The 19,301-nt window shown below is 35.5% G+C and overlaps 2 protein-coding genes across 2 annotated transcripts in view; one reads left to right on the plus strand and one right to left on the minus strand.

Annotated features, from left to right (window-relative positions):
• The window catches only part of gogo (thrombospondin-1 like protein golden goal), a 193,071-nt gene that overhangs the window by 67,019 nt on the left and 106,751 nt on the right, over positions 1-19,301 (plus strand). The gene's annotated exons all lie outside the window — the stretch shown is intronic.
• Positions 16,730-17,650, minus strand: LOC149373176 (trypsin-1-like). Its single transcript, XM_089597748.1, has one exon. It carries the CDS (start codon positions 17,648-17,650, stop codon positions 16,832-16,834), a length of 819 nt encoding a protein of 272 aa, XP_089453874.1. The 3' UTR covers positions 16,730-16,831.

A 19,301-nucleotide genomic window follows, 5' to 3' on the forward strand; every position in this document is an offset into this window, starting at 1 on the left:
TCTGCATCGATAACTTAATTATACAGTCAGTGATAATTTCCTACGAAATCATCGAGTGATCGATATCTCGCGCTTCATTTTTCGCTCGAAACATTTCAGCATTTTATACACGATATCCCATCAAACGAACGAATATCCCATATACTCTTCTATAGCGCACATGGAACTTCAATTCGATATACCTCGTGTCTTTCGTTTTTAACCATTAAAATGCAAATAATCCGTAGATTTTTCAATCAGAAATCTGTATCGATATTTTTTTTTTTTTTTTTAATAAAATCGCCTCTATAAAGTAACATCTTTCTGGTTTCGATGTAAAGGAAAAAGATTTGTATCCTCGACGCCCCATTAAATGCACATTCGAGGCTGTTACGAGATTCAAGGTCGCCCTGCCTCCACGTAACAGGAGCAGAAGAACAGCAGGAGACGCCAGCGAGACGAGAAGGGGAGTCTGGTCCTATATCGTAATATACGTCTGGCTCCTTTTTTTCCATGTGCGACGAAAAAAGGGGGCGGGGGTGGGTTACGCATGACGCAGCGCTCCTCCACCACAAAAGGAACCATCACCATGTAGTCCCTTTGTCTTCTATGTCGAGGATTAACATTATATTCTATGCGACTAGTTTTCCTTTTTTTTTTCTTTTGTTTCGAGAGCCATGGAATTGCGCGAGTGTTGATAAGGATGTTGGGGCATGGTTGGCACATCCTATCTTCACGAGGAAATTACACTTATGCTTTTTTGGATTTTTTGAATTGCAAGTTGTGCGTAATTGGGATAAAGATGATGCTATTGAGTGGGGAAAAAAAGGTAATTTGAACAGCTCATTATCCACCCTCTTGTGAGTGATTTATCCTATAATGACGTCTTATTTGGATTATAATGCAATGTTATTTTTCTCCGTTGATACTCTGGCGCCAATTCAGAAGACCAACAGAGAAAAATATCATATATACTACCTTGGAAGTCCAGAAACATTACAAATATTATTTGGGTAATATTAAAAACGTTACGAACCGTATTTAACCAGCATAATGCCCTTTTTCCTACGTGTAAGGCAAATAGTTTACACAGGCAAAATATTTCGTACACGATTCGAAAAAAAAAAAAAAAAAAAAAAAAAAAAATTGAAATCGCCTCGAATTCTATTGCATAAAAATTTACTCAACATCCACTTACTGTAATTACTGTGTGCATAGTCGAGATTCATTTTTTCCCCTTACTGTGAAAATACACACACACACCCGCGCGCACACGAGCATGACTTATCTATAGAAAAGTCGGATGGGGAGAGGAAGCGCCGGAGAGATCCCCATCCCCACAATGCGATATATACAACACACACACGACGTACCCCCCCTCTTTTCGTACACGAGATTCAAGTCACATATCTACTTGTTTATTTGTGTATGTGCACACAGCCGAGTGGTATATATAAAGTTGATACCCCGAAAGGGCAAAAAGCCGGGAACCGCGTTATTATGTTTTTCCTGAATTTTTGAGCTGTCACGTCACTTTCACCGAGATAAGTTTCGACTTTTCAAAAACTTCATACGCGCGAAATTACATTTGTGGAAGTATTATATATATATACGTACTTACAAGGTGAATAATGAAACGTACCCTCATACATTCGAATACATTTTTTTTAGATTGATTCTCTGGCAAAGCTTAACTATATTTATTTTTCATCAATCTTAAAAAGGAATAATACCGAGTGACTGAAGCCGTTTTTTGGTTGTGTGATTATTTGATGCTAATCAGTGATCTTTAGATTAAGTAAGGGAAATTCGTTGACCGAATAAAGACTAAAAAAATTTACATAAAGTTAATTTTCTTTTAAATCATAGAAAATTATTGTTTGAAAAGCTTAAGTTCTTTGGTTTTATCACATAATTGAGATTCTTTGAACTACAAATAATGTTTCCCCACTAATTTTTCAACAATTTCGATTTAGTTTGATTACCATCCATCACTCGGATGCTAATTTTCAGTGTCCGGGTATCTGGTACACACTATCTTATCAACGACACATTAATCGCGAGATTCGTCAAAGTTTCGGTTAATTATAGATTTGAGCTTTCACCTGCACAAACACGATTGGATTTCGATCGTCCCATCATATGCACACATATACACACAAACGACTATAAATATACGAATTAGACAGATTCGGTTCGATTAAGGAAGTAATTATTACCCAGAGTGCACGAGGACCAATAAATTAATTCGCCGCCAGTGAGCTCAACCAACCCAATGTGAAGCGGTGAGTTTGAAATTGCCGATTCTGTAATGATATGAGGTATGAACACACATTATGATATGGCCATATATGTTTGTTTACACATGTTGCACATCATGTTACTTTCGGTTGTGCCGATAAACTACAACTCCGCAGGTGTAACGAAGCCAATCGTATTTGTTGTTGTTTTTCCTCCGACCGATCATGTTGACACCACAATTTTTAATTGTTCATCGACAACCTGAACAATCATTCCATCAAAGCGCGAATGGAGACCCGTAAGACCCCGGAGCGTCGACCCGGCATTACCAAAGGTACCCTTGTAAGGCTAATCCAACGGCGCTAATGACGGCCACTTAAAAACCGCTCAGTGGATTTTTTTTTTTTTTTTTCATGGGAAATCGATGTATGCATTCACGAAGGTACAATATGGCGCCACCCTTATTTCATTTCTTTTTTTTTCTTGCGTTTCACCAATCCGAAGGGTGTATCATTTTATTATTCCAGGCGGTGGGCTCACGCGAGTTCGCGTGACTCGCGAGTCATTGACGTTTATGGGAGCCTTTGTGTTTTGGGTGGTGCTTTGTGCGGACGGGGGAAAAGGTTCTCCTCGTGGCGGACGCGTTTTGCGTAATTATTGCGCGACGGGAGGGCTCGCAAGGGTGGACGGGGAAGGTGGGTTTGTATGGGCTGCCTTGGAAGGAGAACGATGCCTTCAGGATTGTTTTCCACAGATGCGATGGTTTTGATCCATTTCTCGTCTTATTGTTCTCGAACGAGGAGTCTTCTGTAGTTCTCGACAGCGTTATAACCTTCTTCGTTTCATTTCTGTCCATTTTTTTGAAGTTAATCTTCTTGAATTGTACTTGTAAAATAATGTAAATGGCCATGCTTTGTTTTGACGAAGAAACAAAAAAATTAGCTATGTTGTGGAAAATGCAGCTGTAATTGATTTTACTAGAACAAAATTGAGTTCAACCTCAGTTCACTCAACTAGCTTAAATAGCCAAGGCTATACAGCATCACCGATGAATGATCAACTTTCCCTGAAGTCAATCCACACATTTTACAACGAATAATTGAAGAACAGCAAAGGCCAGATACACCCTTGTTGTATCGCGTATTTTAATGAGAGGTTTACCAACACAGGATAGTGTAGCTGACCCTTGTGCAATAAAAAAGTGTGATAGTGTCAAGTACATTTTTGATACCAAGCAATTTAGTACTAATCTGAAGGCAGGATTCAAAAGACAAGTTGGAACGGAATTATCAAAGGTCAATGAGTTTGTTACTACTGGTTTGGTTCAAATACATCGGTAGTTTTTAGTACAAATGGATGGATTAGGATACTATGGCCGATAGGCGTGGATGCGTCTGTGAGTTGAATATCTCAAGTATACGTTTCACTAATGATGAATTAAGGTTTATAATAATTCAACTTGTTAGTAATTTTTTAACTTCCGAATAAGGTGGACAAACATTTTCCAAGTATCTGAAAATATCTGTGTCGTTAGAACAAAACAGTTTAAGGACCCAATAAGAGACTTTTGAGGCAAAGCAAAGATAGTTACCGCTATCTTCAGTGGAAAAAACGACAGATGTACAGTGGTAATAGTTTTTTGTACGAGTTTATAGGAGAAAGTAAACAAATATTAGATGGTAAATATAACAGGCACTCGTGGCACAGTAACACATTTCGATAGGCAGTCACCGGTCACTGGAGCGCTGTTTGACAAAATGCCAAAAGAGACTGAATTCACCCAATCGCTTATAAAATCCATGGTTTCATGATACAGCTGGCTTGGACAGCTTCGAGAACATTGATCTGAGCTTTTTAATTTGGACGAACCTATCCAGAAAGCTAAAGTCCCTCCACCAATGATGGGTATTTCTTGACAATGTGGTAAGAGTTTATTGACTAGGTCATTTATTCATTTTTACTCCGATTAATGTTCACAAGTTTCGTATTAATGCTACCCATTTTAGAATTTTGAACGCTGTACTTAAACATTATATTTCTTAAAATAATCTGAGACGTAAATTTCCGTTGATTACACAAGCTAATCTAGTACTTATCTGATCAATCATCAATGTGGTTAGATAACCATAGGTGATGTATCCATCATATTCACGCTAATAATAGCCTGAAGAAATTTGCGAATGACAGACACCAAAATATGACGATGTAGTCCTAGATAAGTGTGGACATTAACCTATGTAGCAACGAGTAAGTTTTTAGTCTTTTATTGATATCCCTTTGCTTTACTATGAAACTGAAAATAGTAGACAAATTGCAGCAGCGACACCGTCAAGTGTCGAATTCTACTTTGGGTACCCTTAAAACTAAGACAGGTACCCCTTTATTTTGCTAAATTTTCAAGGTACCTGGTCTAGTGTTAAGGGTACCCCTAGTAGAATTTCTTGACGGTGTGTCGATGCTAGAGATTGCCTGCTGGTTTCAGCTTCATTGCTTTACCACTATCGAGCTAACATTAGGTAAAATCTTTTAAGTGTTAAAATCGGTTGACAGTAACGATAACACTACAATAGTACTACAAACATTACTGGTTGGTTTTTCTTTTTTGTCTCCATTTATCCGTCTTCTATCGAAAGAATCAAGTAAGTAATACACCGTAATTATAGTTAGAAGGAACAATATTTTCATGCTCGATTGATTTCATGGCTGTGTAGATGAAGATCGGAGTCGTATCCTTATATTTTTACTGCATCAAGTCCAAAATATGGTATTTAACCAATTCAGTTATTCCGATGGCCACAGAGCCAGATAGATGTATACTGAATAAAACTTTAGAACATAAATGTCGTAAGGCACCACACCTTCTACTTGATCACATCCCTTAACCGGTTTGGTGGTGCTGAAGTAACCCATTAAGAGAGAGGCTTGCCATAGCATTTTTAGTCATGAAGCTCGTCCAAAGCAAGCGAGTTCAACTGCCAAGTAATGTAGGTACTTTAAGCAACATTCCTTATAAAAATAAAAATAAAAAAAACTCGATAGTATTAACTTACCAAATTTTTGGTTTTTATCAACGGGAATGCAGCTTCAGTACCATCGTAATTATTCTTACAAACAAAAAAGGACACACTATGCATTATTAAAATTCTATTTGTTTACAAACAAACAATTTTCTTGGTAATGATTACTTACATTAGTGTGATTTATCTGCAAGAAGATACCTAAAACTACAGCAACAGAAAATTATCTCGAGCAAAGTGGACTCCATTAGGAATTTTCGAGCACAACAGACCCCGTTTATTCGATCAACAAAAAGGAACGAGGGAAAAAAGAAGGAAATGTCCGCTCCGTTCTTAGAGCGACCGTAAAGCGGCATCGAGTCCACCAACCAGTTATCTTTCCACCAAAAATCACATCACGACCCAACCATTCCTCCAAGAACGAGCTTTTCAACTTTGATACTGCGCCGCGTGTCACTCTCTTTCCTTGCCCTCCTTTCCATTCTCTTTTTGATACCCTGCATTCGATTTTCCAATTTTCCATCTCTCCGAGCACAAAGTGAAGCACGTACACGTATAGACGCACCGGGGGAATCACAACAATGCCGGAGATGGAGAAAAACTAGGTAAGTATTAGCGTCCTTTTTTTTTTTTTTTTTTTTTTTTGTTGAACCACCCGCAGAAAAATGACATTTTCGCTTTGTACCGTGTACAAGAATGGCTAGTTTATCTATGTGGGACGGGATATACGTACCTCCGACAAAGGAGAGCATCGAAGCGACTTCTTTCCCCGTTACACAAATGTAAAGCTATGCTGCTTTTCTCCGTATCTATAGAATCCTCGATCTTTGTTGGATTTTCAAAACTAAGGTGAGATGATGTTTGCAACGATTCAGTTCAACAAATAAAAACTTAAAAACATAAAAATTAATTTGTTTATTTATATATTTCACGACATCCATCCAATGCGAATCCCAAGAAAATATTTGAACAACTAAATTTTCCACCCATCCGCCAGGTATTTAAAAACCCCATAAAAACACCTTTTAATAAAACAAAACGGTTTTGTACGTTTTATGCGTTGAGTTCATATTTTGTAAGGAATTTCTGAAGCCTTTATACACTTGGCAATGAATAGTATTCTTTCTAATGAATCTGTAGCCTCGAAAAAGTTCTGAAATCAAAATATAAAAACGCTAAAATTTTTCTTTTTTCTTTTTGAGTGCAACATACGTTTTGACTGGTACTCCATGCAAATTTCACATCAAATACATTAATGCTTTACTATGTAGAAAGTATATAAAAATGTTTGGGCAAAAGTCAATATTACTTAGTTTGATTTTGTTAAAGTACCAGTACTAGACAGTAATTATAATTTTTAAAAACGTCTCTGGCATTTCAAAAACAGGTAAGTACCTCTGATTCACTGGTATGTGGTAAGTAATTATAAGGACATCATTGTTAAAAAAATGTATAATATTTACAACCACCAGTCCGTTCTTCTGGTAATATATTAAAAGTCCCAATCATCCCATCACAACTTTCTTGAAAAAAAAAGGTGGGCAATAAAAAAAACTAGACAAAACCGCTCGCCAGAGGGAAAGAGCCACCCATATAGGCTGAGAGCAAAGTTTCATTAGAGATAAACACGCGTACCGCGCACGCTATGTAGATGTAGAAACAGCGCTCGCTCGGTCTGGAAAAATAATCGCGAGCGAATATCAAGTGGAGATCTCCATCTCTCTCTCACCTTGGCGTCGAGGGAATGCGCTTTTCCGAGGGATAAACTTTCTGCCACAGCGGCCGGGGCACGGGTTTAACATGACGTATCTCCCGAGCGCGTGTATTATACCATGCTGTGTGGTCCATTGTTTTTCTTTCCTCCCCCCCCCCCCCGCGCGCGCTCTTCTTCCATTCCCCGTTGGCACTTTGAAGACGCGCTTTCCCGAGACTTTCACCCCTTTATTTTCTCGCTCTCAGTTCCTTGCAGTTGGTGCTTCTTTTTTTTCCCCCCACCGTGGAATGGACTCGCGAAGTGCCGCTGTAATTTAAACGCGAGCTTCTGTAGCTTTCGAATTTTTAAATTGAACCAAGACTTTGTACGAAAATGACTTTTTTTTCATACTGTTTTGTTAAAATTGAGGTTATTGTATGCTCAAACTAAAGAATGACAAGTTCACGGAACTTTAAGGAAATGTCAAAGAAACACCAATAATTTTACGTGAGATTTCAGATGGACCTTTTGACAAACCATTGAAGAGATGATGAGAGCACTATAAACGCAACACTGCGAATTTACTTGGGGGAAAAAATTGCTTCAATATACTTGATATAGTAAAAAATGTTTGTGTGAATTTTCCACCTAGTAATCATTGAGTAACATAGTCTTTCAAAAATGCTAAAATTAAACAAACTTTTACTTGTTAACGAACATACGTCTCTCAAATCATAGTATAGATGTAACAGGTAAAATAACAACTGATACTGGAACAATCACGTGTTACGTATTTCAGGTTAATATTGACGTTTTTAAGGTGCTTCGATGCACGCGGTAAGTAAAGATTTATCTCAAGCGCAAATAAGCAGATCGTGTACACTACTGTTAATAAAATTAATACTTATTAGGAATATGATTGTAGTAAAATGGTTTTTTTTTTTTTTTTTTTTTTTCACTAAATTATTTTAACAGTACCAGTACAGTTGATTTGACATTATGATACTTTAATTTTGGCTTCAACAGCATAATCGCGTAATTACGATGTTTTAGAAACATTTTTTTTGAAATTTTACTAATAAAACTTTTTTCAGAAATTCGGAAAGACATCGAGCGCTTCACCGTTGAATCAGTGTCCAGTCGAGATGTTCGTTTGAATGAAAAAAAAAAAAAAAAAAAAAAAAAAACATTTTCTTGGTAGTGTTCAACATAAGTTCTCCACGCTCTGTCAACAAACTAATTTTTTTTTCAATCCAACAAAAGGCTTTTTCATGGAACAAAAAAGTATTTTTCATTTCCATATGCCCACAGGCGTACAAGCAATAAATGAAATTTGAAAAAAAAAAAAAAAAAAAAAAAAAAAAAAAAAAAAATAAGAAAAAAGAAATTACTAACGCATGCTAAACCTGTCAACACACCAAAGTATACAATAAAATCGAAAACAAAGCCAAAAAAAAAATCCCAGCGAGCGAACACTCCTCGATTGAAAAAGTCCACCCGCACCATACACAGTGCCGCGTTTTCGAACAAACGCAGTGCGACTCGCGCCCCCAAAACCGAGCGCTTCGCCCTTGCAACCCTTCGGCCCGTCGTCATGGCTACGCCGGCCGGACTCCGATGGTGCAAATTAAGGGCTTTTGCTCCGGTGGGCAAAGTATACACACACACACACACACTCGGAGATGCGTCACGATATGCAAATCCCCCGCTCAAGACTTGATACGATTATTTAGTCCGTGTATTGGGCTTGAACACCTGAGCTAAATCTCGCGACCTGTTGGTGTATACAATATTTTCTGGGCGATACTCTGCAAAACGGAGCTATTCGGTTCATGAAATCATTTGGCCTTTTTTTTTTCTTACGAAATCAATGTAAAATTTAAGGCTTCACGAGATCTCGAGAAAGATCTTGATATTGTCTAAAATTTCAAGACAATACCAATCTTGGTTTTTCAATAATTCTTGAGCTTATTTATTTGCTCTTTGTTTTATATTATTGTGATCGAGGTTTAACACAAAACGTAAAATGAAATACAAAATTTATTAAATTTGACTACGTTTTAATAAAAAATGAGTACAAGATGTGAATATTGTATAACTTTAAACAATTTTAATATTATTATAATGTAAGTTTTATGTATAAGTATTTCCACAAATATCAATTTTTAAGTTGCTTTCCACTCACGAATGTACATATATTAATTATCTAAGTGCAGTCAGCAAGTGAAAGTCAGTTTTATTTTTTAATGCTGAAAAGGATGGTCGGATTGGCTGGTCCTTCCATATACTCTCTAAAAGTCCAAAGGTTTACCGTTTTTTTTTTTTTTTTTGTTTTCCGATTCTAATCGTAATAAACAAAAACTGTACCAATACGTGGACACCCCAAAAAAATCATCGATCGCTCGGAGATGCATTTGCAAAAATCTCGGTATACACGCACTTGATCCCATACTCGCGTAATTGGCAATTATGAAAGTAAACGGGGTGAATCTATGATAAAATCCATTGTTTCGTCGGTACAATTAAAGACAGAGAGACGCGCACTGGAGTGGGTGACAAGTTAATTATGGCGCACGGGTCATCGTTATAAGTTGGCTCGATCGTCGTTGTTGTTGATGATGAGAAAAGCCAACGGAGCGAAAAATGTATATACGGGAAAGTACAATGGGAATAGCGAGTACGAGCTGTACATGGGCTCTAATTTAATTTGTCATTTGATTAGAATCAAACGAACTAGACCAGAAAGCACCGGCGATGATACAGGTATGTGGTGCATCCACATGGGTACAAACGGGACTGATGGTTATTATGAGAAACCGATAATAGTCCACTAAAGTGTAATGGCTGTACACATGTAGTTAAGCGAGTACACTCTTTTATGTGGATATATGATATCTAGTTTCAGTGTTTTTGACTAGAGTTACGTTTGGAAAATGTAAATTCTGCCATTCGTGTTGGATTTTAGGTGATGAGAGACTGAAAAAAGGGGTAGTAAGTGAAATAAAATAGACATTGATTCCTTATCGTATGTAAAAAAGCACAAGGGATTCGTACGAAAGCTTACAGTTAAATCAGAATACAGAAGAGGTTGCCCATTAGTGTTTGTCAATAAAAGCCGTTTAATTTTTTCTGAGAGGCTATGCAGTCTTGAAGTCAGTGAAACATACCATCAAGGCCTTTTTCAAAGTCATACATATCTATTTGAAGTCATGCGAAGACTTCAATGTCTTGTAATGGCTTTCAACTTGTGAATCGCTTAAAATTATAAAAAAGACTTTGAATTACTTAAAGCCATCTAATAATATTGAAGACTTTTGGTGGCTTCAAAGTTGGTTAAAGCTTATTGTAGATTTGAAAGCTATATCTACATAGATTCTGAGGTATCTAGAAAAATACTAAACATTAGACAACTTTACAGTTTTTGAAAGTCACTTGAAGTCATTCAAATCTTTTGGAGTCATCCAAAGAATTTTAAGTAATTAGAAATCATGAAAGAAGAGATTTTTCTGAAATGAACTTTTAAAAGACTTCTAAAGCATCTGAAAATACGAAAGACTTTTGTTTTGATGACGTCCAGATCTTCATGTAAACGTCAATTGAAGTCACGCGCAAACTTACTTAACATTTTTTTAAATCACTAAATGACTTAAAAATTGTTTTAATTTGCGAAATAACTTAAGACTACGATGCGCAGAGCCCCTCGATGTTGTCACACTCGACACAACATCCAACTATTTTACGTATGCCCGTTTTAACGTGTACCAAAACAAATTCATTCTTCAAAAGTGCAATATTAGTTTGTGTCTATTACAAGAGGAAGATAGTTTGCAAAAGTATATAATATCCAACACAAGTGGCCAGTCGTCCATAAACGAATTAATCGTATACATTGTCAATCGTTACTGCCAGTTTCGTCATTCACAAAATGTTACCCAACGCAACTATAGCACTTGAATGATTTGATATGATTACCACGATGCAACTAAAAAAAATCTGTCGATAAAAAGTGGCGACACGTCGGAAATCGATCTGACCCTTGCAAATAACAGAAGCCTATACATATGCTAGAACCGAGGCTAGAACGTCCATTCAGGGCGGAAGCAGCCTGTATTGTCCGACGCGGGATTATTAAAAGTAGAAGCTCGTCGTCTACAGTGACTCGAGCCCGGAAGTCCATATTTTGCAAATCCACTAGCCGGCCGATCGCGTATTCCACGGGCGCGTGGGCGATTGATGGGTGATGCGCTGGGTCTGGCGCCATTGTTATGCGGACGATCGAGCCCGTTGTCAGTGTACCGCGTGTGTGTTATCCGATGGCTGATGCGGCTTCCGATTGTCCGTGCCAGGTTGTCCCCTGGTATTAATAGACCGAGGATGGTTGGTTATGGGCTGCTTTTTTGGATTTTTTCTCCCCCCCCCCCCCTTAACAGAGTTGGTGGTGTACTTTTATTGTTCGTTTGGGGGGTTTATCATGGTTTTGGGGAAAGGATTTTGGGATCTTTTTTTGGCATCATCTTGATAAGTAGTACATCGATGAAGTATAACTGCATTGTCGATAAATTAACGCTAATATGATTTTTGAACTGATATTTTTACTTGTCCAAGGAACCATAAGGTGCTGAAGTTTAGCTTAAAATTTTGTAAATTGTAATTCAAAGTATCAAACTAAGGATTTTTTATCAAAAATCAGATAATTGCACTGGTAACTACGAGTATTTGAAACAAAATTCATGCAAAATCGTCTAGTTAATCAAAATCGATCAGTTTCAATGGTCTTGCGGTTATCTATGATAAGACAAACCTGCTCAATTATCCAACAATAATATTATTTTGAAAGATCAGCAAACAATGATTTCATCAACTTATAGAAATATCCTGTTGATCAAAGCAAATTGATTTATATCTCACAACTAATGTATTTTAAAGTTTACAATGAAAATGAAAACTTTGTCTAAAGTTTCTTTGAAAGTAACTCTTCTTGCGTTTGAATAGATACCTGAGAGATGTTGTCAGTTTTTTTATGGAATTATATATGAATTAAATTATTTATATACAAAAAAAGTCAACGTATCGTTCACGTTTGATACCAAAAAATTGAATTACCTTATAATCATCAATGCGATTGTCAATACAACTCTGTACTACAATAATCAATTCTATAATCTAAGTAATATTAATAAAAAAATAAGTTCAACACAGTTCAAATAAAGATATGTCCTAATCGAGATGGGTCTGAGTACTGGAATATTCTGAATCACACTTTCAACACAGTTGTAAATCAGAAAAAACATGCAACTCGCAAAGGTTTGGTGTAAGTAAAAATACTACATTTATCTATATTTCACCCAAATCTCAGCGGAAATTTCAGTTTTATGGTATTGTTATAATTTAGACATATCTAAATCATCAAAATTGGATCATTCTACGTAAGCTGTCAGTTGTATTTCTAACCTAAAAAATGCACTCTACACGCTTGTAGGTTAGGAATACAGCTTGCAGCTATATAGTGGTATTGTATATGTGCTAAAGTTCAAAAACTAATCTTAACCTTACAAAAATCATCAGACTTATCCACCGATATTATATTAAATTAATATACTTATATGCAACTGATTTTTGTTTTGATACTATTTACACTCAACAAATTAATATGCTACCATAACCTCAAATTTTGATCCTGTTTTGGTGTGTATAAACGCGCCAGAACTTATTAACTATTTCTAATGGACATTTACGATACTTTTCAATAACCAAAAAAAAAGTTATTTTACGAAAACTGTAAATTATACTTCATTGCAATCATTTATTTATTAAACACAAAATAAGTATGAAAATTATTACATCGCATCAGCGTGGCACTTTCCTTGGAAAATAAAGTGATTTTGAGATTCACTGAGTATGCAAAACGAGCGTCGGCGAGTCCCGTACTGACGCGACGCTTATCGATTCGATTTCCAAGCGAGCGAAATTCAATGCCAAACCAATACGAACACGTACATTCTCTCGTTTTCCTCGTAAACACGTGCGTGCATGTAGATTGGGGAGGAAAGGGGAGAGATTTTTTAAAGCACAGCCTGTGGTATACAGACCAGAGAAGATAGGGTACACTGCAAATGATAAAAGAAGAATAGATCGTGGGTTAAAATTCTCCATTCTATCGTTTTTTATTGATAACTTCAAGCGATTTGACCCTTTTTATGGACGTGAAATTTTTTTCATTTTCTTCATTTCTTTCAACGGTTAACGATTATTGATGAGGAAGAACGCGTGACTAGCAACATTAATGTATGGTGAGTTAAAAGTATTGTTTTTCATTCGAGTCATGTTTTTAAAATTATAAAATGGTACATTTAATATAATACCATTTTTCTGCGATGAATTCACAGATACAATAAAGGGATTAAAAGTATGGAATTTCATCATCACGCATAACAATGCATATATTTAATAGTTAATTTTTTCTTCGATAAATAAGCGTAATTTATTAAAAACAGTTTTTAGACTTTAACATTTAATAACAGACCACTAAAGTATCGAAAAAGGAATGAAAAAGAAACTAAAATCCGAACAAGCCCACATAAACCCATGCATACACGTTGATATTCCCGAGTTTAAAACTCATTCCTGCAGCCTTTTACACTTTTCTTCCTTCAACCTACCTTCACGTGGCACATGTGCGCACACGTGCACTCGATCGTTTGCACACAATAAGTAACTCCCCTCTATGGTAGAACGTATGCGTGTACGTGGAGAAAAAGTAAGGGATGCAACTTGCAACATCTATTACACATACGTGTATCTTTGTCCGTATGCGTGGCATGCACGTGCCACTTGAGCTCTTAGCGCACGTCCGCGTATAATTTGCCGGACGTATTCTTCGAAGGGGATGACGTGCTGTATGTATAGGGTGTATGTAATATCGATGGTGGCTCGGGTTCACTTAGTCACTTAGACTCGGGCTTATTGCCGCTGATGTATGAATCTATAGGTGATCGATAAAATGGGAGGAGCAATGTAACCTCACGCAACTCTCTTTTTTGTTCATTTGCAGTTTTTATACATCTGCATTAGAGCCAAATAATGATTTGTCTTTTTTATTTTTTGCATTACTTTCATAGTTTTACCAAAATTCAGGATTAGATAGTATATTGTACGGCAGACTAACCATACCTGTATCGCATAACCTGGTTCATATCTTTATCTGCAATACATGGAAGCTAATGGTAAAGAGGTTAGGTTGGCCTCGCGTACATAAAATTCTTGATTTATTGCATATTGTAATGCTTAAATTAACCTTGTTATGCTCGATTACGTAATGTATAATGAGTAGTGGAAATAAAATGTCCTCGGCAACAATTTTTTACCATTTGTAAGTAATGGAGAAGAGTACACTAAAGAGCTCCCGGTAGTTTTAGCCCTGAGTTTAAAAGTTACTGTAATGCGATCGTTGACTACTAACATTTTAAATATAAAATCAATTTTCAGTTATAGTTCAAGTACGCTAATTTTCATTTTTAACAAGTAACCATAAAGTAGACGACCATATTTAAAAGGAAAAAATATTGATAATTTTTATCTTATTAGTTATCATCATATTCTTTTTATAAATCCTTATCGAGCCAATGTCACATAATATTAGTGAAATATAGAAAAGTATATTTTTCGTGAATTCCTGATATAAAATCAGTGGATGTATGGCGAAAATTAAAAGAAAACTCGAATATAAAATGAAAATTTTCTTTCCAATCTCTTGGGACGTCGACACGTCGTATGCTCGTGTTTTTTTCGCCAACAACATATTGCTGAAAAAACGGTACAAATACGTAAATACCGAAAGACATACAGACTCGAGCTTATAAAATCTCGCACACGATGTTGTTCCATTTACTGTATCAACACGTATCAAAAATATGGGGCTGAGGTGTTGAAGTACAAAAACAAATTTTTTATTCTTTTTATATTCTAATGTATTTTTATTTCTCGTTTAACCAACAGTAGTCTCTTATTGCAATAACTAATCATAAACTAACAAATTCAGTATCGACAAGAGCATGAACTACTCGAAATTATAAATTTTTACTGCAACATATTGTTTCACACAAGTATTTGTGTAACTTTCAAAAATTTCTAATACATGGACTGAGAGGAAAAAATTTAGTCTTATTATGCCATCACATGCATGAAACATTGAAAATTATTTCAAGTTGAGATCCGAAATTGAATTACGGTTTAAAAATTTTTTTTGATAGTTACGTAAACCTGTGCTAAAATACTGAAGCTCTAAAGTACTTCTAGTAAAATGAAAGTGACTTGCAGAAGTCTTTTAATAAATTATTCGGTATCAGAAAAAAGTCGTAAAAAAAATGTAAAACGACCAAGGGAAAAATAGAAAAGTGTCGCAACAAGTGCCCCCTTCAATCAACAGAGTTTTTCCGCAAAACAAGACAAGCCAGAAGCATGAATTAAAAAATCTTCCGATCTGTCCATTTTTTTTTTAATCCCTCAAACGCAGCTGATTCGTTAATCTCTTTTGGAAATATATTTAAAAACATATACTGCTAGACGAAATTATTTTGCGACCGACTGTCGGATTTAAAAAACTGATCGCGGCCACACGTACACTCACATATATATGAGAAGCAATCATTTTTCCCTTCGACATGTCCAACAGTGAGGATTTGGAAAAAAAAATTGTCGACCGCCCAGTGGATATGAATGTGCGGTGCAGTGCGGACTTAATAGCGTGAATAAATTTTCTCACGGTTTAATCCGGTATAGATCGGTGGGTGAGAGGTCGAAAAAAAAAAAAAAAAAAGGGAAAAAAGACAAAAACGGCTGACGAGACCGGAATCGACGGGCTTCATCCGCAGCCCATATTTTCCGGCTTTTCTTTTTTTTTCCCCTCGGCGCTGCTGGGCTTTTCTTTCTATGGAAAGGGATCGGCTACAGGCGTAGCGTCCAGTGTGATCGAGATTCAAACACCGGAAACGCCGATACCGAGATCGTTTTGAATTATTCTTTGATAGTTTTGACTGGACGTACGAACGCCTGGCCTGCACTTTTTTTTGAAAATCCTTTTAACGCTGTATATGGTAGGTGCCGTTTTTTTTATCCATTTCAATTTTTGGGGGACGTGGTTGACACTTTAGTCCGGAGATGGAGCGCGATGTAAAAATTGATAAAAAATCATTTAGTGTCTATTGAATGTGATATTTTTTGAAATAATATCAATTAAGACTCTGTACTCGATGTTTTGAGCAGAATCATTTACTTGCGTGTATATGTGCGCAAATTATATTGCACCCATACATGCATACGCACTTTTCTTTATGCCAAGCAAGTTTTAACTTACTGTTAGAATTCATACTTGGTGCCTCTATTATAGAGTATAGAGTGCATTAAAAAGGCAAACAAGGAATAGTAGGAAAAAGGGAGGGAATCGTTGTACTCGCAAATACTTAAATAATTCTGCTCAAAACATCAAGCATAGTGTCTTGATTGATGTTATTTCTATGAATAAATGAGAAAGTTGTTTCGGGAGATTTTATTTAATAATTCGATATTTATTTTTTAAATTTAAACAAAAATATTTGTTAATAAAAAACGTCATACAATGAAAAAATGTTTTTTTGGGCCATTTTAGGCAAAAATGGTTTTTTGTCATTTTTTTGTAGAGTAAAATAAATAGTCTGGGAGTTAAGATATTGGTTTACACCTAACAGTAGGCTTACGTTTATTCTCTTCGTTTTCTTGAAGTTATTGTACACTAATGAACGTTTTGCTATCAACACTTGCTGATAAATATCAATGAAGTACCAAATCCAAAAGCAAAATTTCTACAAGATCGTCAAAAAATATTTGTTAAGGCAAAAATTGGTTTATTTAATATTGTTACAATGGGTTAATTGCATAAGGATCTCCATTGCAACTCGCTTTCCCCGGACACCGTATCATTTGCCATATGTTTGTTTATCCATTTACGGAAATAAGCTACTTCTGAATATACACTTGGAAATTCAAATTGCCCACAATTACCTTCCCCATAAATTTCGATGCCAACAAGTATACCATCCGCTACTAGGGGGGCACCAGAATCACCAGGACACGTCTGCTTATCAGATTCTCCAGCACATGTTTGACCTTTGTATAAACCACCAAATTTCTCGTAAGTCTTGTTGCACCACTCCTTGCTATGCCAGGGAACTTCCAAGGCCTGCAACTGATGCGCCAAAGTCTTCTTCTGATCCACGTAACCCCACCCGGTAACAGTGGGTCTCTTATTTGGCTTTTTGTTGTCAGGCATGATTCTTCTATTTAGAGCGATAGGTTTGCAAGTGTCACTGAAGGTAAAAGGTGGATTTACGCGAGCCAATCCAATGTCAGATTTCGTATTGCGAAACCTATTAAAATGAAATGAGGTAGGAATTATTGCACGGGACACTAAGTGTAAAGTACCGCCCTTTGTCTTGAACGAAGATCCCGAGCTAACTATAATGTAGTAATTTTTATCGTTTATACAGTGAGCAGCTGTTAGCACGTGATATTCCGAAATTATCGCTCCGTTGCACGAGTATCTGCCACGAATTGATACTTGATAGGGATGGTCTTGGATTGTAGTGTTGTCCCCACCTATCATGCGCTTTGTTCTTCTGTTTGCAGTAGCGAGCACGAAGGAATAACCTAATTTGAAAGTAGCACGTTGTTGAGAAACAGCAAACATGATATCTACGTGAGGAAATTCACAAAAAATATTCCGTTTTTGTCCCCCGTGGCAATAAAAAAAGTTTTTTTGAGGCATACCCTTGAAATTAGGATGATTTTACTCGTAATGTCATGTAGAAAAAAAATTTTGAATACGGGTTTCAGTAAAGGTGACAGGTGATTTTTTTTAAATTGAAATAGAGGACATAAACAGGATATTTTTTGTGAATTTCCTCATATATAAATATGTCATATTTTGTAAAAATGAAAATTATCATTGTCCTTCGTGGAGTTTTAATTATTAAAATCATAGTAACAGTTTAAGTGCTATAAAAGGGAATTTGGTCAGCTAAATAAGTTACTATGTTGCCTCGTCTATTCCAAATATTTTTTCAATATTTTACTAAGATTTTGAAATATTTGAAGTTGTTATCTTTAGGTTAATTATTGATTTTTCAGCCACAAAGTACTACCACATGGTTCTTCGACACCTCAAAAAAGATTAGGAAATTCCATCAAAAAACTTACCTAAACAATTACCAGAATTTTTCATGTAACTGTTTTTTTGTAAGGAATGTATTGAAGCTTTCGAATAAATTAACTGATATAAATATATTGTTTTACAAAATTAAACTAAAGTACAATGTATAAATTAAATAAAATAAAGATCTTTGTCTTTAAAAAAAACAATATAATTTTTTTGTTTTCAAAAAAAGTTTTACATGCAATCCAACAGTACTTTAAGAAACTCTTTTAGTTACATCTTGAATTCACCAAACATTTAACCCTGCAAGGAAATTTGCATAAAATAGCCAAATAAATGCAGAATACCATTAAACTACTGAGAATGTACAAAATGTATATAAATGTGGTTGCTTTTTGGCTCTCTAATTTAGCTTAGTTTCTATATCTAAAAGTTGAACTCGACAATTATTTTTATAAAAATATCTAATTCTCTTGAGTTGGGACTTATAATCTGAAATTTCTTACTAATTTGTGTGAGTAATTTTACAATTAAAAAATGCTATTGAAAAGCAACTATATGTCTCTAAAAAAAAACGAAGATCCCGAGCGAACTATAATGTAGTAATACTCCGATCGAAAGTAACAATCAATTATTAAAAAACAGATATAAAATTTAAGAGAGTAGAATATACACTTTGATCATAAAATGGAATTATTAATTGACTAGTATTATGTTTAAAGCATTAGTTGTAAAACTTTATTAGTTGAAATTTTTTAATTTCATTATTTGTGAAAGAAGTATTTGTTTTAACTATTTGAATTTTTAAGTCTGTGATTTAAAAAGAGTATCCTATAACTATGACTTAAATATTAACTTTAATTAAGTAAATGACTAAAATTGTCGTAATCTATAAGTCGTTGCGTCTTCTTAAATAAATTTTTGAAACAAAGCATATAAATACTTATTTAGTCAAAATATACCTTACCAATGCTCATTGAAGCAGATAAGATTAAAATGGGCAGCAAATAATTTTTCATGATTTTTACAGTTGATGCTTACTGCAGTAGTACACAAAGTTTACTGCCAAGTCAAAAAAATTTTTTTTAGAATAGAATATCTAAAAAAATCAGATATACGGTACGTTTGAGCGTGGAGATAATAGTTTTAGAGATAGTCAACTAAGAGTGGGGGAGTCGCTTTAATG

This window comes from Copidosoma floridanum, unplaced genomic scaffold (genome assembly GCF_036245765.1).
Source record: "Copidosoma floridanum isolate Cflo_tuat_1 unplaced genomic scaffold, Cflo_Japanese_pri ptg000035l, whole genome shotgun sequence".
Taxonomy (NCBI): domain Eukaryota; kingdom Metazoa; phylum Arthropoda; class Insecta; order Hymenoptera; family Encyrtidae; genus Copidosoma; species Copidosoma floridanum.